Consider the following 20,527-nt stretch of genomic DNA (forward strand, 5'->3'; position numbering starts at 1 on the left):
TTGGGAGTGTGTTAAAACATAATCAAACATCTGGATTCCATAGGAATCTGCATTTTCTAGTTTGGTAGTCAGTGTACACCAGATAAAAGTTACAATTTTTAAATTGGCACCAAAGCAGCATTTTATGGCAGTCATCACTCACTGTAGGCCCCAGGATTATAATTCTAAGGAGACCATCTAGAGCTCTTGAGAGCACTAAGGCCAGATTGGATGATAAACTATGTTATCTTATCTCCTTCCTTTTATATTCTGCACCCTTACGGAGCTTTCTAGGCTTAATAGCATTGATTCTCTTTGTCTAGTCTGTTCTTCTACCTTTACTTTCTAGTTTCTGTCTTTTGTGTTAGCTGATTTTTGTTTTATTACACCTTTGCTTTTATTTTGATCTATTTCAAATGCATTTTGAAAGTTAGACAAGTTTTAGGTTAAATACCCTCACAGACTCAGAACCTTTCCTGGCAAAGCAACATGAAGTCTATAGTCAAAGTAAAAATAATTGATTTTCAGAAGGTCATCCTCATTGAAGACTTTATTGTTAATTTATTTTCCTGTTTATTATTATTAGGTAAAGTGTTTGAAAGTTGGATATCTTTTCTGGAATGACTTTAATCACATTTTTGGCACTAAAAAGGACACTTACGGAAAATAATTGACTTTTCAGGTTACACGGGTAGTATTATTGTGGGTAAATAATCACTTCAATGACTTTGAAGGAGATCCTGCAATGACTCGATTTTTAGAAGAATTTGAAAACAATCTGGAAAGAGAGGTAATATTTGTGGTTTCTTTTTAAGATCAGCTTAAAGTTCATTTTATTCAGCCTGTTTTTGAGTTGACACTACTGTTTCTGAACTCTTACAGAAAATGGGTGGACACCTAAGGCTATTGAATATCGCATGTGCTGCTAAAGCAAAAAGAAGATTGATGACGTTAACAAAACCATCCCGAGAAGCTCCTTTGCCTTTTATCTTACTTGGAGGCTCCGAAAAGGGATTTGGAATCTTTGTTGACAGTGTAGATTCAGGTAGCAAAGCAACTGAAGCAGGCTTGAAACGGGGGGATCAGGTATGCTATTTCTAAACTCAGATTTAAGGGTGAATTTTGGTGTCTGTGTTGTTGTTGTTGTTGTTGTTGTTTTTTCCAGTTTTGATACATTAATTTTATAATTTTATTTTTAGATATTAGAAGTAAATGGCCAAAACTTTGAAAACATTCAGCTGTCAAAAGCCATGGAAATTCTTAGAAATAACACACATTTATCTATCACTGTGAAAACCAATTTATTTGGTAAGTATTTGGCATACTTTTCGTTTTTCTCCTTTTGGCCTTTTTTCCCCCCAGTATTTCAGACATCATAAGAAAGCATGTGTGGTAAAAGCATAGATTCGATCTAAATAAAAAGCTACTGACTTGACCATAATATATATTTTGAATCTATGTCTTTATTGATAACTGAAATATTTTATTGATAAATACGAAAATACCCATAAAGAGTGTACTGTACTACTCTTTTTAAACTTATTTTGATAGAGCAACATACCAAGCAGATTTGGCGTCATTCATTTACTGTGTGGTTTTGTTTTTCTGCAGGTTTGCAGTTTTGATAACTGAAGTCTGTACTTCTCATGTATTTCCAAGTTCCACAATTGCCTTAGAATTGTTCTGATATCTTCTAATTGCCATTATGTGGTGTTTCTGTTTTCATTTATTTTAGTATTTAAAGAACTTCTAACCAGACTGTCAGAAGAGAAAAGAAATGGTGCCCCCCACCTTCCTAAAATTGGTGACATCAAAAAGGCCAGTCGCTACTCCATTCCAGATCTTGCTGTAGATGTAGAACAGGTGATAGGACTTGAAAAAGTGAACAAAAAAAGTAAAGCCAACACTGTTGGAGGAAGGAACAAGCTGAAAAAGATACTCGACAAGACTCGGATCAGTATCTTGCCACAGAAACCATACAAGTAAGCATCTGCCTACATTTTCTGTGCATTATTTTGTTTTGTTAAAATGATATGCAAAGGTAGTGATGTAATTAATGTTTGCATGAGTCTGAAAATGTTCTAGGTTTTTATTACTGAGCTATTTTGGAAGAAGTAATTAAACAAATTTGTTTTAATCTCGTTTTTGCCACTTATTTGGCCACTCCCAATCTTCTTTAAAGATAGTTTAGCATTTCCTCATTTGAACTATTTTTGGGGGGTTTGGAGTTTTTTTTCTTTTGTTTTTTGTTTTTTTATTTTGAGACAGAGTATCCCTCTTATTGCCCAGACTGAAGTGCAGTGGTGCAATCTCGGCTCACTGCAACCTCTGCCACCCGGGTTCAAGTGATTCTTCTGCTTCAGTCTCCCGAGTAGCTGGGATTACAGGCGCCTGCCACCACACCCAGCTAATTTTTGTATTTTTAGTAGAGACTGGGTTTCACCATCTTGGCCAGGCTGGTCTTGAACTCCTGGCCTCGTAATCCACCCGCCTTGGCCTCCCAAAGCGCTGGGATTACAGGTGTGAGCCACTGCACCCAGTCGCAGGTTTGGACTTTTTAAAAGTAAGGGTGTGTTTGCCTCCTGTCTCCTCCGTGATGATTTAGAGTTGCTTTCTCTACTGTATTTTGTTTCTGGGTATCTTCTTTACCAACAACATCTGCTCGTTACCAATCAAATCATTGCTTTATCCAGTTGCCACTATTCATCCCTATTATTCTCTATATTCCCCTCTCTCTTCTATTTTCAGTTATTTAATTACTGTCAGGGTATCAACAACCAAGCACAGAACTCCTTTCATTCTTCCCAGTCAACTTAGTGGTCAGAATGTCAGGTGTATTCTTGAATTTCTTCTTGGTTACTTATTTATGCCAGGAGCTCAGCCAGGCTAGACAAAATTGCAGGTATTTCTGATGCTTTTTAAGCTTTGCTTGTTTGCTTGCTTATTTCTTCATTTTAGTTCCTTCTTGAGTCTAGGGATGTTTTATAAAACTCGATTACTGTCAGCCATTTCTCACTGTGCCACATTTAGTTATATAGTCCCCAAACTACAATGTTAGAAGAGATAATAACTTTAAAACGTATAATTTCTTTCTTTGATAAATTAATGGGTCTAAAGACATGCAGTAGATATACAGGACTATATCAAACACTTCTTTTTCTTTTTTTAAAAAATTCCATTTCAGATCTTTTAAAAAAAAACTCCATTTCAGATAAAATTTTCATCTACAGATTAGAGAAATATGATTTAAAATATATTATTGATTGATTGAGTTGTCCCAATTAAACTATAGAGTAATGATTGGTGGTTTTGTATCAGCTGAAGAAGTCTTCTATAGCAGAGTCCTAAGGATAAGCAGTGAGTAGTAGTTATAGACTCAATAGGATATTTATATTGAGTAAGTTTCTAAGAGACAATGGATTAGGGCACCTGACATTTACAGAAAATAAGAATCAATTTTTAAAATAACCCTCCTTGATGAAAAGCTTTTTTTTAAATGGATGAAAAGAATAAATTACCTAAATGCAGATTTTTAAAATTAATTTATTATTTCGAGACAGAGTCTCGCTTTGTCAACCAGGTTGGAGTACAATTGCTGGGATCTGCTCACTGTAACCTCCACCTCCTGAGCTCAAGCAATTCTCGTTCTTTAGCCTCCTGAGTAGCTGGGATTACAGGTGTGCACCACCATGCTCAGCTAATTTTTTTTTATTTTTAGTAGAGACAAGATTTTGCTGTTTGGCCAGGCTGGTCTTGAGCTCCTGTCCTCAAATGATCCACCCACCTGGGCTTCTCAAAGTGCTGAGATTACAGGCATGAGCCACCACACCCAGTCCTAAATGCAGAATTATTAACAGCACAATAACAAAGAAAGATCTTAGAGTCATATTTGACCATGAGTTAAATAAGAACCTTTAAAAAAAAGTTGGTATGACCCTGGCAAGTATAAATAGAAATGTGACATGTAAGAACTGGGATGTAATCCATCAAAAATACTGGATGTTGGAGAGGAACACAGTATGAGAATACTATGTATAATTTTGTTCTATGTGTATTTAGAAATACTCTAAAGCTAGACAAGGGAAAAGAACAAGAATAATTAGATGTGTTGATTTTAAAACACTGAGGAAACATCTTAAATAATTTGTATTTAGGAAAATAATATGACTCATTTAAAGATTTATCATGAAAATTATTTGAAATCCTATGTGTAATGCAATTGAAAAGAAAAAGGAAGTTTCACTAAGCTGTAGGATCTATTATATTGGTAATAGACTTGATTTATACTATACTAGCTATTAACACTTTTCTAGAAATTATCATTTGTTTATGAGGATTTTTTTTTTTTTTTTTTTTACAAAGCTACTAAGCTAGTAATTAGAGAAGTCTAGATAGAGTATACTGTTGAGTTTTTTCCTCAAACATTATCAGCCTTAGAGAAGCTAAGATGCTAGATAATGGCAAATTGGCAAGGTCGGCACAATTGAGCGATGTGCATAGAGAGGAAGGAGAAGGTGGGGCTTGAGCTCCCAGAATTCAGATTTGGTTGCCAAGTAAGTAGAAAAAGACTAATGAACCCAGAGACAAGAAGGAGTCAGTCAGTACACTATAAAACCAGCAAAGATCGAAAGGCAATTTCAGTAACAAGGCAAGTGTTGGAGAGGTAGAATCATAAGAGGATGTTCCCAGAAAGGGATATTTCTGACTTAGGTCTTGGATATAAAATAGTTTCAATCCAAGAGCGTCCGCATGTCTATGGATGACAGAGATGTAGGTGAGTAATGAAGAAACTGAGAGTAGAAAGGGAGTTCATCACATAAGGTGTTAAAGTGTTACGGAGAAACGGTTCTTAAATGTTGGGTGTGCCTGCAAGATGCTAATATTTGTAGCCTTTTGTGCCAGAGTGGCCCAGTCAGCTATGCTTTGTCCTGAGCCCATAATAATGATCTTGTGTCATGTATTACATAGCAGGTTTTTTGCAGAGACTGCTTTATATGGTTGAAAAATAAAATTCCACTAACGTGAAAGTTTTCATCTTTTACAGAATATTATTACTTTTAGTCTTTATGCCGGTTTTATGCTTCAATAGAAATTTAATTTTGTCCCAGACTGACCTATGAATTTGAAATAATTCACACTGAAGTTGTCTTTAATTTTTTAAATTTTTATTTCAATAGCATTTGGGGTACACGTGACTTTTTGTTACATGGATGAATTATATAGTGGTGGTGAATTCTGAGATTTTAGTGCACCCATCACCCAAGTAGTATACATTGCACCTGATGTGTAGCTTTGTTTAATCCCTGGCCCCCACCTCACCCTTCCCCTTCTGAGTCTCCAAAGTCCATTATATCACTCAGTATGCCTTTGCCTACTCATAGCTTATAAGTGAGAACATAGGGATTTTGGTTTTTCACCATTATTTCACTTAGAATAATGACCAACAGCTGCATCCAAGTTGCTGCAAAAGACATGATTTTGTTCCTTTTTATGGCTGAGTAATATTCCATGGTGTAGCTGTAAATGTGTTTTCTTTATCCACTCGTTAGTGGGCACTTAGGTTGCTTCCACAGTTTCGCAATTGTGAATTATGCTGCTCTAAACAAAATGTGTGCAGGTGTCTTTTTCGTATAATGTGAAATTGTCTCTAATTTTAATTTAATTTTTGTCTTTAAAAAATGTTTTTGCCCTTATTTACCTCTATAATTTCCATTTTCAAAAAAAAAAAAGTAAAGAGGAGAAATGCTGCTGTTTTTTAGCATAACCATTAAAAATAGTAGTTATTATGATCAAGCCCTAATGTGGGAACGGCTAATAAATGCTAAATTTATTCATTTTATTCATGACACCTTAGTTTATATTCCAGCCTTAATATAATTTTCCTCTTACTTCAAGGTGTTTATAGAAACTAGTCTGAGCTATAACCATTTTCTTGTGACCCCAGTTATTTCTGTGTGTGTTTGCTTATTGCTTTATGTGATGTTTTGTTTTGGAAACAGTTGACCCTTCATTCTAGAAATAGTTTTTACATATTGTTAAATCATGTTTCAAGAGTTCACAGTAACAGGCTTTTTATAAATGGAAACGAGTTTGTTGCTGTCAATAATAACCAGTATTTCTCTGGATACTTAAATGGGTAGCTAGAAATTTTGATCGGAGAATTAAAAGTGAGTCATTGGATTTCTGTTGCCTTTTCTTTGATGCTAGGAAATGTCACCATGCACCACTGTTTTTTTATGCTCTGTATAATCAAGAAATAATGTCTGTGTCAGAGTCTCCTTACATTGGACTCCATAATGATCTCATTTTTTCTCTAAAGCACTGGAAAATAAAATTAGGACACTTTGAATTTTTTTCCTCCTCTTTTCATTTTACTCAATTTCTTCAACTATTGAAGGTCAGATTATAAAATAATTTATCATTCTGATGCAGAACTATCAGTTGAGTGAGATAAATGTATTCTTTTTAATGTACTTTTTCTTAAATACATTTCCATCAGAAGCTAGAGCTTATTTTTTTTAATGTATTTCTATGGTAAGTAACTACTAATTTTTGTTATGACTTATCTACTTAGAAAAACCATAGGTTTTAGAGAAACATACTATACACAAGAAACAGCAAAATGAGGCTGGGTGCTGTTACTCACGCCTGTAATCCTAGCACTTTGGGAGGCCGCAGTGGGAGGATCACTACTTGAGGCCAAGAGTTTCAAGACCAGCCTGAGCAACAAAGCAAGACGCTGTGTCTAAAAAAAAAAAAAAAAAAAAAAAAGCAAAACAAAAGCACAAAATGAGTCAGATACACTTAAGCAGTAGTTGCTTTTGCAATTTTCAACCACATTTATTAATGATGTTTTTACATTAGCTGCAAAAAAAATGGAATACGGTTTTTGGTCTGTGTCTATTGTATAGTGATGACTTACAACTTTTTAACTTGCTGATAATTTTCTAATTTTCCTCTTTGTTCAGTGATATTGGGATTGGTCAGTCTCAAGATGACAGCATAGTAGGATTAAGGCAGACAAAGCACATCCCAACTGCATTGCCTGTCAGTGGAACCTTATCATCCAGTAATCCTGATTTATTGCAGTCACATCATCGCATTTTAGACTTCAGTACTACTCCTGGTGAGTATCACCAACACTTCTTTTGTTTTCTTGTAGTTATCTTTTTATTTCTAACATAATGGTCATGTTATATCTATCTCTCTTCATTTGTCATGGATTATATCAGATGCTGAGTAAGGATGAACCTTAAACTTCAAGATTCTTGAAACCAGGTGTTGGAACCCGTTCTCTTTATGTTCAGCACAATATTTTTATATGGCCATAGGCAGATTCTCTCTCTGAACTTGTTTCTTCTTTCATAAAATGAAGATAACGCATCCCATGCCATGATTACTAAATCATATTAAATAAATAGAGTAAGAAGCATATTTTAGGTCTATTTAATGGACTTTTCAATACAATAAAGATTTTTTTTTTTTTTTTGAGACGGAGTCTCGCTCTGTCACCCAGGCTGGAGTGCAGTGGCCAGATTTCAGCTCACTGCAAGCTCCGCCTCCCGGGTTCACGCCATTCTCCTGCCTCAGCCTCCCGAGTAGCTGGGACTACAGGCGCCTGCCACCTCGCCCGGCTAGTTTTTTGTAGTTTTTAGTAGAGACGGGGTTTCACCGGGTTAGCCAGGATGGTCTCGATCTCCTGACCTTGTGATCCGCCCGTCTCGGCCTCCCAAAGTGCTGGGATTACAGGCTTGAGCCACCGCGCCCGGCCTACAATAAAGATTAACTCTGGATTTAAATTTTATTTCTTTGATGCCAGCATGACAGTCTTGTGTGCTGCTGTTGTCTACTGATGTGCTTGCTGCTGTCTGTAGATCAATCTGTTACCTTTAGGGAAAGGTGTGTTCTTGCAGCAGAACAGCAGGTAGTTTGACTGATTCTTTGAGGAAGACCTAGAGTAAGGGAGAGGTAAAAGTTCAGCATTGCTTTTTCTGGGGAGCTTTTTTTCCGATTACTTTGCTTAATTGCATTGCCATATATTAAAATTCTTTCTACTTATGTGTGACTTTTCTTTCCCCAGACTTGCCAGATCAAGTGCTAAGGGTTTTTAAGGCTGATCAGCAAAGCCGCTACATCATGATCAGTAAGGACACTACGGCAAAGGAAGTGGTTATTCAGGCTATCAGGGAGTTTGCTGTTACTGCCACCCCGGATCAATATTCACTATGTGAGGTCTCTGTCACACCTGAGGGAGTAATCAAACAAAGAAGGCTTCCAGATCAGCTTTCCAAACTTGCTGACAGAATACAATTGAGTGGAAGGTATATATTGTCTACCTTACTGGATTTCTTTATCCCCTCTTCAAACCCACATCAAAGTCTAAGAGATGAACAGTTTTCAAAGTGTTTTTTAAATGAGTAAGTGTCCCTGCAGATTAAAAAGTAGTTGTTTTGTTTTTTTTCCCTTTCACCAAGAATTACTGTATGAAAGCAAATGCACACAGTCGACTACTGACCCTAACAAGGATCTCTTAGGAACTTGTTCAAGGGCACTGTGACCTGAAGGTTGTTACTGACTGCCACAGTGCGTGCTGTAACTTCTCATGCTTACCTTAGGGTCCTGGTTTGGAAGGCGAGAGTATGCTTGACATAAAGTCACAGAGTTAAACGCGGGTGCTGTCTTCCCTTCGGATAGGTACATTCACGGGCACATTTTCTAATCATATTCTAGTGTTATTTGCTCCTGCACACCCAACTTTTCTAGGAGCTTCCTTAGTTTAGGCAGAGACATCTATGACAGTGTGGTTGGCCACTACTGCCTGTTATTGTACATTGTGCTGTGAAATACACTTCTCAACTCTGAAACCAAATTTTACTTGCTACAGAGCTTAGTCCTTTGCTGCAGAAGTGCTATCTCACACATGTTACTTGCAAGAAAATGTCGTATCTGATTTTACTATTCTCTTCAATGATATTTTCATTGTTAGGTGTAGGTAGCTTTATCTTCAAGTCACAATAAGTGCAAGTTGAAAAAGAAAATAGTTGTTTTGGTTCTCATAATGGCTGGTTTCTACACTGAAAATTAAGCAGTTCCATAAATCATATTCCTTCTATTTTTAACTTACGGAGTGTTTCACTGTATTTGACTTTTCCATGTTATAGGTTTAAACCAGTATATAATTCATTCAAAACTTTGATTTTCTTGCCATCAACTGTAACTTTCTTATGCCTCTTCACTTTTGTTTTCAAACACTAGCAAGTAGTTTTGTTTTAGTCGCTCTGTTTTTTCCAGTTATCATTTCAATGCACATTGATATATCTGGAACCACGATAGAGTTTTACAGAGCTCCACTGAGCTATAAATTCATGATTCACATTCATTATTGAAGAAAATTATAGATGGGTATGTCATGGGCTTCATGAGTAATCAAAATGGAGAATGTTAAATCTGTGAAAATCAAGGGTGCAAAGTATATATTTTTTGTCATATGTGTTTGTCTTGGTGAAATATACAAAAAAACATTTTAGCGGGGCCCCTACTGTGCTCATTCTGTTTTTTCGTTTATGGAATTTCACAGAGAAAGCATATGTCTAAAAAAGAAAAACAAAACAAAAAAATACCACCACCACCATACCACAGACACACACACACACACACACACACACACACACACACACACACACAACAAACATCTTAATGCTATTTTCAACAAATTACCTAAAAGGAGAAGGAGCTCCAGCCCTGTGTTCTCATTTTTGCACTGACATTAACTAGTCAAACTTTAGGAGCCTGTTTCCTATTCTGACAAATAAGTATAATACCTGCCATCCACTTACCTGCAGAGTTTTTATGAAAATCCAGATTTTTTAAAGTTAACCTATTGTAGGATTGTTCTGTTCATAGGATCAAATAGAGGCAAGTAGCTTAGGGTTTCTTAGGTATTTGAATCAATAAGTAAACCTGGATTGTTACAATTTGGGCCCATCAATAATCACAGATTATTGGGAAAATAAGAATGATGATCTACTTGTGTCTGATCTTTCCTGCTTCCTGCCTTAGGATCTAGTTCCTTTTTAAACTAAAAATGTGGCTATTTTCTGTTATTTTTAGCAAAAAGGGTAAAATACTTCCAAAAGCAGGAAAAGAAAGGAGAGAAAGAAAGTCCAGCTAGTAAAAGTGAAATTCCATGTGATTTGTTTGTTTCTACCACCTACTTCTGGATAGGCAGTTCTGTGACCTGGTACCTGAGACAGCAGCTGCGCTCTGTCTTGGTTGAAAAGAAATCTTCCATCATTCAAATCGGTGTTCTCTCAAACTTTCCGTAAAAAGTAGCATTCTTTCAAGGAATATCATGAGATTGCTGCATAGGCTTTGACTCTGGTATGTTTCTGTTTTTCACAGGTATTATCTGAAAAACAACATGGAAACAGAAACTCTTTGTTCTGATGAAGATGCTCAGGAGTTGTTGAGAGAGAGTCAAATTTCCCTCCTTCAGCTCAGCACTGTGGAAGTTGCCACACAGCTCTCCATGCGAAATTTTGAACTCTTTCGCAACATTGAACCTACTGAATATATAGATGATTTATTTAAACTCAGATCAAAAACCAGCTGTGCCAACCTGAAGAGATTTGAAGAAGTCATTAACCAGGAAACATTTTGGGTAGCGTCTGAAATTCTCAGAGAAACAAACCAGCTGAAGAGGATGAAGATCATTAAGCATTTCATCAAGATAGCACTGCACTGTAGGGAATGCAAGAATTTTAACTCAATGTTTGCAATCATTAGGTAAGAGAACACATTTTTCTTAAGATTCAGTTCAGTTCACAGATTTAAAATATGTATCAGTCCAGGAACATCGTATAATTAGTATAAATGCAGTAGATTTTAATTGACTCATAAGGGACAATTCTTTTTCTCTGAATCCTAACCTTAATTTAAAATCTCTCGTACCAACAAAACCAGCTGTGCCAACCTGAAGAGATTCGAAGAAGCCATTAGGCAGGAAACATTTTGGTAGCATCTGAAGTTCTGATTTGGAGCTCCGAAAATCTATATCCCCCACTTTTTTTTTTTTTAAGTTTGTTTCAACTTTTCTCAATATCAGTTTACTTTTCTGTGGAAATAACAATACCCCAAAGAGTTATCAACAAGATTAATGATATCATGTATGCGGAGTTCCATCAAATAGCACAAAGCAGTTGGCCAGGAAATGTTAATTTTCTTCCCTTTTTTTAAGAGCTTAGATTGAGGTTAGAAGAAAAAAAAATGGCAACAATTAGTTATGTTGCTATTGAGGGTGATTATTAAATGAGTCATTTTCTCTGTCTGGGAGTTTAGTCATACTCTCATTACTATCATAGCTTATTTTATTACTAGAGGATATTTGCTCAGTCGGTTTTATCAAAAGGCCGCTATGGGCTAAGCACTGGTATGTATACATACTGCTATGTATGGATACAAAGCATCAATACTTATATTCAGGTGGTTTTGCTGATAGTAAACAGATGAGGAGGGTCTATAGGGAAGAGGAGAGTAAAACGCCTTGGCTTGACCCTGACCCTACTTCCCTGTGCCATCTCATTCCCCAGAATTATCATCAACAGTTTCTTATGCAGCCTTCTGTAAATTGTTTTGCATATAAAGCATAAACAAGGAGGTGTTATGTGTCAATAAATAATCTGTACACTATTTTACTTTAGTTGTTATATCACATTTCTTTTTCTCCTCTCAGTGGCCTAAACCTGGCACCAGTGGCAAGACTGCGAACAACCTGGGAGAAACTTCCCAATAAATACGAAAAACTATTTCAAGATCTCCAAGACCTGTTTGATCCTTCCAGAAACATGGCGAAATATCGCAATGTTCTCAATAGTCAAAACCTACAACCACCCATAATCCCTCTGTTTCCAGTTATCAAGAAGGATCTCACCTTCCTTCACGAAGGTAAACATAAGGCAGAGGGTTTCCATCTTTGCTTGGAGAAGCACAGAATAAATGCCATGTGATTTCCTTTTTCTTCTCTGTCAATTTCAGGAAATGACTCAAAAGTAGACGGGCTGGTCAATTTTGAGAAGTTAAGGATGATCGCAAAAGAAATTCGTCACGTTGGCCGAATGGCTTCAGTGAACATGGACCCAGCCCTCATGTTCAGGACTCGGTGAGTATGTCATCTTCAGTGCCACGTGTGAGAGTAGAGAAGGTTAAATTTAGAGCTTCCCAATAAATGATTTTTTAAAAGTTTGAGTATTTACATTTGTCCTACGGCAGAAATTATAGTAGGATGTGCTGAGAATCACCTGTGAGCTCTAATTTGGAATAAATGTCTTATTCCTTATAAAGTGTTCTTTTGGCTGTCAGTAAAAACAGTTTGTCCTTCAGATATTTTCAGTGTAATAGTCACAATTATGTATTTCTTATTTCTCAGAACACTGACTTGTAGAGCTAAAACTCATAACTAGTAGTATGAACTAAAATATGTAAATACCCGAAATAGTCTTGTCTTAATATCCACACAACAGATTTAGCTAGCAGTGTAGTAAAAAGTGATTAATTCAGTGAAAGAGAGAAAAGTCGGTCTTAATTCTAGAACAAAAAATTTAAATATATTTGTCTTTTAAGCTAGAAAAATATTTCTAGTAAAGTTGCGTGTGTGAGGTGATTATGCAGTTTAATGTTTGTGGGCTTCTAGAACTGCTTATCCAGAAGTCTAGTCCTTTCTTTCTGAGCTTGTGATCTTTCTGTCTCTCTTTCTACACCCATGCTTCAATCTCCATGGCTCTCACTTACAGGAAGAAGAAATGGCGGAGTTTGGGGTAAGTGGTGGAGACCTTGCATACCCACACACAGTCCTTATTCTGCTCATTGTATTGTTTTCTTACCTGCTGTATTTTCTGATGCTTTGCATTTTTGCATTTTTTTCCTTAACCCTCTTGCTGTAGCAGAATTTCAGACGGCAAACTGACTTCAAGTTTAATCTGTTGGGGCTTTTGCTTTTGAAGTCATGATCCATGAGAGCTGTGAAATGATTGATGACTGTTCTGGGGAACTATAGGCCAGTTTTTCTGAACTCTTAGAAAGATTTTATTTTAATATAATTGGTGTGTCTTGAAATGCGGAAAGCTCAAAGTAGGGGGAGGGGAGGAAGGATATTAGAAGGAAAAATTGTACAATTAAAATATTTCACAGATATGTGAGAAATAAATATTTTTAATATAAAATAGGTGCCCCCAGGTGTTAAACCCAAATTTTTTACAGCTCAACTAACTACTATTTTCATTCTGTATAAACCAATCCTTTTTAAAAATAATTCTTAACAATTCATGTGCTCAATAGTTTCCATACATACATGTTTACATTTGCATGATTGTTTTATTAACAGATTGACCGTATTACTTTAAAAACTCACTACATTCAACTCAAGGAATAAGAAGACAATTGTGAACATTGTAGTTAATTTTATTTAAATATATATATAATATCCTCTTTAGGGGAAGTAATCTTAATGTTGCAAATCTTAATGATTATAGCTGTGTATTCTTGCATGAGCTTTTATATGTAATTATTATTTTCTGGCATCTGTGAGAGAACTGCCTTAAATGCTCTATAGAGGTGAAAAGTAGAATTTCCTAGTTCGAACTGAACAGGTGCCAAACATATATTTTTATATGTATATTATGTATAATTTTCTTTTAACTAAATTTTTTTAATCTATATTATTCTATATTCCTGTGTAACAGTTTACTCACTGGAATGAAGCATGTGACCTTTTGAACATAGAATATTAATATCAGTCTTGGCACGTTTTAAATAGATAAAGTACTCCCATGCTAGAGTGAGCTGCATATCTACCTTTTCATCTTCCAGGTCTCTCAGCCAGGGTAGTACAAACGCAACAGTGCTAGATGTTGCTCAGACAGGTGGTCATAAAAAGCGGGTACGTCGTAGTTCCTTTCTCAATGCCAAAAAGCTTTATGAAGATGCCCAAATGGCTCGAAAAGTGAAGCAGTACCTTTCCAATTTGGAGCTAGAAATGGACGAGGAGAGTCTTCAGACATTATCTCTGCAGTGTGAGCCAGCAACCAACACATGTGAGTTTTTCCTTAAAGTGGCTGCCGACTTTGGCTAGAATGCAGATTTGTTTCCTGTACAGTGATATGGGCAGTGACAAAATAAGGCTTAGTGCAGAGGGGGAGCTGGCAATCATGAGATATACTAGTCCTTCCCTTGAATGCTAATATTGAATACTGGATAGCACTGTGCGCGGCCAGGCCCTCAGGTCAGCTGGGTTAGTGTGTGGAGGATGACACTGTCCACATCTAGGGCAACCCGTTGCTTTAGTTTCACCTGGACACAGCCAGTACACATGCAAGGGGCGCATATGTAGATATGGCTCCCAATTATGTGTCTTGTGTTCTCAGAAAGGTGCCCCCAAATTATGGGCACCCTGAGGGGAGTTGGGGCATGAAGTTGAGTGTGCTGGCTGCCTTTTAACCACTAGCCCAGACAACACCCAACAAGAAATTCACCTACCAGTTAGAGCAATAATTCTGCTCCACAATGAACTACAATAGCCATTAAAAATCGGGTTAGTCTATAAATGGGGCAGTTTTTTTTTTCTAAATCTGCATCTTGACAAAGGCATTTTCCATTCAATACACTCCTGTGTCTTTTATGTGCAGATTTGAAGATGTCTGCTATAGGATTTAGTTTAGATAGGTGATTTGAGAAGATTTGGATTATTAGATTTACCCAGGACACTGTAGAAGCACTGTGTCATGGTGAAGAGCTTGTCCTCTGGAGTCAGAGTGGTCTGAGTTCAAATCCTGTTTGCCTCCTCTTACTAGCAATGCAGCCTTAGGCAAGTTACTTGACCTCCCTAATCCTTAGCTTCCAGGTGTGTATAAGGGAGGAAGCATACATATGTCATTGAGTTTTGCATATTAAGATACTACATGCACAATATTTAATTGTCCTAAATTGCTTTGCCATTTATCTACCACAAAATATATACTCAGTATAATACTCAAGCATTTTTGGCTACTGTTTGCTTGCATAGATAATTCTACCTCCTAGGAATGTGGTAGTAAATAGATTGCAGTTGGCAGCATTTATTAAATAAAAACTTAGTGCATATACTTGTCAACCAATTTGGAACACCATTTTAGAAAAATAGTGTCTGATGACTTGTCTGTTGTAGTTTTTATCATGTATTTGTGTCTTTCATATACATGGATATAACATATTGAACTACCCACATTTTTCTATATTTGTAATGGGGTGTTTAATAGTATAATCATCTTTTGAGATTGCTGACTTCATAAAGTAGATACCTTTGTCCTGCCACATACCTAATATTTTCTGTAACTAGGGTCCCCCATATCCATTTCTGTGCTTCATAAAGGCAGCAGGACGAAAGGTGTGCCTTTTAGTATTCTAACTGCAGAAAATGCTCACACAGTTCTAAAATTATCTTCTACATAGCTACTAGCATCTAAAATTCTTTGTTCTATTTTCAAACCCAAACAATTACCAGTGCCTAAGAATCCTGGTGACAAAAAGCCTGTCAAATCCGAGACCTCTCCGGTAGCTCCAAGGGCAGGGTCACAGCAGAAAGCTCAGTCCCTGCCACAGCCCCAGCAGCAGCCACCACCAGCACATAAAATCAACCAGGGACTGCAGGTTCCCGCCGTGTCCCTTTATCCTTCACGGAAGAAAGTGCCCGTAAAGGATCTCCCACCTTTTGGTAAGTGATTACATTCGTTTCTTTTTTTGGTGCCATTCACTCTCATGGTTTGCAAATTAGGAAAAAAATATTTGTCTTGGATAACTTTGTCTAATATATTTGAGTTTCTGTGTTAATTATTAGCTCCTAATAAAACCTGAACATTGAGCAAGTTAAACCTGACTTTGCCAATGGAAGGGGTTGTTTTTATAAGTAATATCTCATTTAATCACGCTAATTTGCTACGACAGGGTGTTAATAGAGAGTTATGTGTCCATTTAATTTTTGCTGAGTGCAGAAGATGCTTTGTTCATTTACATTATTTAAACTGGTTTTGCCTTACAACCAACGAACTGCTGGGATTTAAGCAGAATATTTTTAAGTTAAATGAATTGTCTGAAGGTAAATTCTTATTTGTTGACTCACTGATTCTATAGCTTAGGGGGAAAAATAAAGCAACTAACTCCTGAGTATGGAGGAGTTAAATTACACTTTATCTTTCCTACGAAAAGAAAAACATCTAGTAGTTTAGCCCCTTTGTGGAAGTGGTACAACACAATAATTTTTCATAAAATGCACAGCTTGTTTTTTTCTACGTATATGTGAATGAAATAATTGATAAAAAATAAATTATTAAAAATAAAGGGACAGTAGGGTGGGCGCGGTAGCTCACGCCTGTAATCCCAGCACTTCAGGAGGCTGAGGCAGGTGGATCACTTGAGGCCAGGAGTTAGAGACCAACTTGCCCAACGTGGCAAAACCCCGTCTTTACGAAAAATACAAAACGTAGCTGGGCATGATGGTGCATGCCTGCAGTCCTAGCTACCTGGGAAGCTAAGGCACAAGAATTGCTTGAACCTGGGGGGTGGAAATTGTAGTGAGCCGAGATTGCATCATTGCACTCCAACCTGGGCGACAGAGCAAGACTCTGTCGATCGATCGATCAATAGATAGATAGAAGGGAAAGAGTTTACTTAGATAACATTGGGTGTTGATAGCTACGTCCCTGCACAGTTACAGCCCATCTGTATGGCTGGGGTGAGAGTCATTTATTTCATAGACCTCTCACATGTTCTCTGTCCTCACCTCACATCTGATCAGCAAATGTCCTCTTTATTGATATTGGGGGGGAGAGTAAGAAAAGAACACCTTTCCTTGATACGTTTCTCCTTTCAAATATTTGTGTTGATCCCCTCATCACAAACACATTGAATTATGTGTTTCTTTATATATTGTTTTTAATATGCATGCATTCCTGAATCCCCTGCAGTCTGACTTCTGTATCCTCTTTATGCAGAACTTCTCATATGGAAGAATATCAGTCTTCACTTTAGCTAAAAACAGCTTATTAGCCATATTTAATATAATGTAGATGTGTCTGAGTATAAAGCTCTATCCCCCATGTTTCTGAAGCCATAGCTCTCAAAATGTCTTTAGTTCCATTTACGAACTTTAGAAATGTGGATGAAATATCATTTGTTGTCTTATATTTATTTAGTTTAACATACACATTTAAAGTCACAGTATATAAAATACTAATTTAGAGATGCTGCAGGTGTTTCCCCCACTCCAGTTCATGAAAGAGTTTTGTTCTATATACTTTCTACATCTTTAACATTGGTGTCTTTGTCCATCACTGGGACCACTTTTGAAGTATCTAACACAGCTTTCTTAGGCATAACATCTTCACATCCATCCACATGGTTTGAAAGATAGTACTTTTTGAATCTGTGTGTGATGCTGGCCTTGGAAGTTTTTTCCACATCAAAACTACCCATTCAATTAGCTTTATTTCCTGTGTATATGATTTCTACGTGTAATCAAAGTATTGCTTTAAAAGGTTTTTTTTAAAAAAAGATTGTATTAAAACAACATCAGACTGCTTACATGAAGTGAAATGAAGGATTAAATCTTTGTTAAATTTTACTAACACTAATCTGAGGTGGTTTCAGGCTGTAGTGCCTTCCCAAATATCTCTTTGTTGTTCAAAATAAAATTGAGAGTGCCTATTAAAAATATTTTACTGTAACTTCCTCATTTATGAAAAATAATTTTGAGGAGGGAAATCATCTTACATTGACATATAGAATAATTTTTCCTCCACTCTCATCCTGTTGGATCCTACACATGGTGCTGGCTCACTTCCTTCTTCTGAAACCACCTTCCAAGGTTTTGTGACACAGCACTTTCATGGTCTCTTCCGCCCTTCTCTTTCATCTGTTTACTTGATCAAGTATTAACTGCATGGAATTCCTTAGAGCACCTTCATTCACTTTCCTGGTTAGCTCCTCTTAGCTCTTGCCTCTGTACTCTTCTCCCTTTATTCTCACTTCCCTTGAGCTACCCCTTTCCAAGGATACAAAACAGCTTCCAACTCAAATTTGGTTTCTAATAATAAACATATCTAGCTGTGCCACTTCCATCCTAAATTCAGTGTGTCCAAATTGTCCATTTTTTCTTCATTGTTTACTAATATATTGTTGAATAAAGATGGTGACTACTTCAAAGTTTAGAATCTGATGTAAAATATCAAAAGCAAACTATTTCTGGTACTCGGCAGATATCAGCCTGAAACCAAACTACAGGTATGTCATGCCTTCTGTAGGCACTTACTCTGTGGACCATGAAGAATACAAAGAACATTTACATTGTAAATAGGTTGAACCTCAATGTAATGATATTAAATCTTAGCACAAAAGAGTTTTTCAGTCATAAATGGTGTTTATTTTCAGACTTGAAAATACATATGTAAGGGGTTTTTTTTTTTCTATTATAGGCATAAACTCTCCACAAGCTTTAAAGAAAATTCTTTCTTTGTCTGAAGAAGGAAGTTTGGAACGTCACAAGAAGCAAGCTGAAGACACAATATCAAATGCGTCTTCGCAGCTTTCTTCTCCTCCTACTTCTCCACAGAGTTCTCCAAGGAAAGGTAGAATTAAATTACTTTTTGTTTTCTTGTATTGAAACCTGTACATTTTGGCTATGGGAAATTCCAGAGTTATGTATTACATAATTCTTAACGTTATCGTCATTTAAGATGAGCTCATATGTAATTGCCCAATGGATTTTTTTTCCCTCAGTTCATAAATTTGGAAGAATGGCGGTTTTTAAAAATGTTATACTTACAATAAATAGTATTAAATTTATAACTATAAGAAGCCTTTTAAAAATACATTTAATTTTTATTCATGATAAATATACAAAGAATTTTTTATATTAAAATTTGTTCTAACTAAATTTGGTTCTATGATATTAATACAGAGAAGAAGGCTTTGAAAACATGAAAAACTAATATCTTCCTGATTTATTTTTTCATTGTATTAACACAGGTCTTGATTACCTTTTTGGTTGCTACCTTGTTTTATTTTTAAAGAGACTATATTTTAGGTACTCAGAGTCACCTCCTTATGTTGATACCGTCTCATATTAAAAGAGTAGGTAATTTTCTGCTGCATAACTCTTAAGGCTTCTTCCTCCTCCTACCCTTTTAACTGAATGAGTGTAAGCCAATAATAAATGGCTAGGACTGAATTTTCCCTAAAGGAAGGCCAAAAGGGCTTAATACATTGTTAAATTTCACTGACACAACAGGTATTGCTTTACTTGGTGGATATTTCAGACATCTGTGCATTTTGTATGGGTATCAGTCTCTCCTGTCCTTGTTACATGGATGCATCTCAATTCTTTTCTCATCCTGTTGTTAGGTGGCAGTGGCAATCAGCTGAGATCTTTTGGCTCCGGGCAGTTGGACTTAACCAGTTCCTCCTCTTCTCTTGGAAGTGAGAACAGTAACAAGAATAACAATGCACCACGGACCTATGGGATAGGTGGGGTTTATAGAACCAAAAACGGGGTGGGAAAGAGAGGAATCATCTCATTAGTTAATGAAAATGGGAGAATTCCTCCAAATGTCAAGTGCTCCATCTGAGTGATTTACTTTTCTGAAGATTTTTTTTTTTTTAGCAGACTGTTCAGGGAAGGCTTTAAATCTTATCTGTCAGATCTTGCACTGTGGTTTTATAAAAAGACGTTTTATAAATGAACACATTAAATCTTATCAAGACCTGTGCAGCCTTTAAAAAATAAATCAGGAATTACCAATATACTGAAAGAACATACTTAAACTGGCAACATGTAGATGCTCTAGATTTTAGTTTTTCTTAGGTAAGTGGCATTGAAGAAATTTGCATTGCATATAATATAAAATAAATACTTAAGTAACATGAGATCCCTAGTAATGTAGACAAGAAAAACAATGAATATTGAGAAAGAAGATTTGGATTTTTTTCATTAAAAACATCAAGATAGGGCCGGGCACAGTGGCTCACACCTGTAATCCCAGCACTTTGGGAGGCCGAGACAGGCTGATCACCTGAGGCCAGGAGTTCGAGACTAGCTTGACCCACATGGTGAAACCCCTGTCTCTAGTAAAAATACAAAAAAAAAAAAAAATTTGCCGGGCATGGTGGCACCCGCCTGTAATCCCAGCTACACTGGAGGCTGAGGCAGGAGAATCGCTTGAAGCCAGGAGGTGGAGTTTTCAGTGAGCCGAGATCCGCCACTGCACTCCAGCCTGGGTAACAGAGGGAGACTCCGTCTAAAAAAAAAAAAAAATCAAGATAGGCCCCTTCCGTTGTGACTTTCAAAATTATTTTTAGTAACAAAAGAGAGTTACGGGTACTTTCAGGCCAAGAAGTGGACATCTGTTTAGCTATTCTGTAGTAACGATCTTGTGAAAAGTGCCCATTAACTCCTTCAAAACAATTGGCTTTTATGTGATTCAACCAATATTAATATTGAAAAACCAAATGGCAAAAATTCAAAGAC

The 20,527-nt window shown here is 36.5% G+C and overlaps 1 protein-coding gene across 25 annotated transcripts in view; it reads left to right on the forward strand.

Annotated features, from left to right (window-relative positions):
• RAPGEF2 (Rap guanine nucleotide exchange factor 2) overlaps nt 1-20,527 on the forward strand; it is a 260,818-nt gene that overhangs the window by 232,017 nt on the left and 8,274 nt on the right. For 9 of the 25 annotated variants that reach the window (XM_005556193.5, XM_015450979.4, XM_065545649.2 and 6 more), the window contains 14 exons: nt 662-769; nt 862-1,065; nt 1,179-1,287; nt 1,715-1,961; nt 6,948-7,105; nt 8,060-8,300; nt 10,381-10,764; nt 11,711-11,922; nt 12,013-12,136; nt 12,768-12,791; nt 13,843-14,066; nt 15,512-15,721; nt 18,477-18,629; nt 19,405-19,527. In XM_005556193.5, the coding sequence (XP_005556250.1) occupies nt 662-769; nt 862-1,065; nt 1,179-1,287; nt 1,715-1,961; nt 6,948-7,105; nt 8,060-8,300; nt 10,381-10,764; nt 11,711-11,922; nt 12,013-12,136; nt 12,768-12,791; nt 13,843-14,066; nt 15,512-15,721; nt 18,477-18,629; nt 19,405-19,527 (2,521 nt within the window). The remainder of the gene's footprint in view (nt 1-661; nt 770-861; nt 1,066-1,178; nt 1,288-1,714; nt 1,962-6,947; nt 7,106-8,059; nt 8,301-10,380; nt 10,765-11,710; nt 11,923-12,012; nt 12,137-12,767; nt 12,792-13,842; nt 14,067-15,511; nt 15,722-18,476; nt 18,630-19,404; nt 19,528-20,527) is intronic. The other 16 variants (XM_005556195.4, XM_005556196.5, XM_074040691.1 and 13 more) reach the window with 5 other exon arrangements.

Source organism: Macaca fascicularis, chromosome 5 (assembly GCF_037993035.2).
Source record: "Macaca fascicularis isolate 582-1 chromosome 5, T2T-MFA8v1.1".
Classification (NCBI taxonomy): Eukaryota; Metazoa; Chordata; class Mammalia; order Primates; family Cercopithecidae; genus Macaca; species Macaca fascicularis.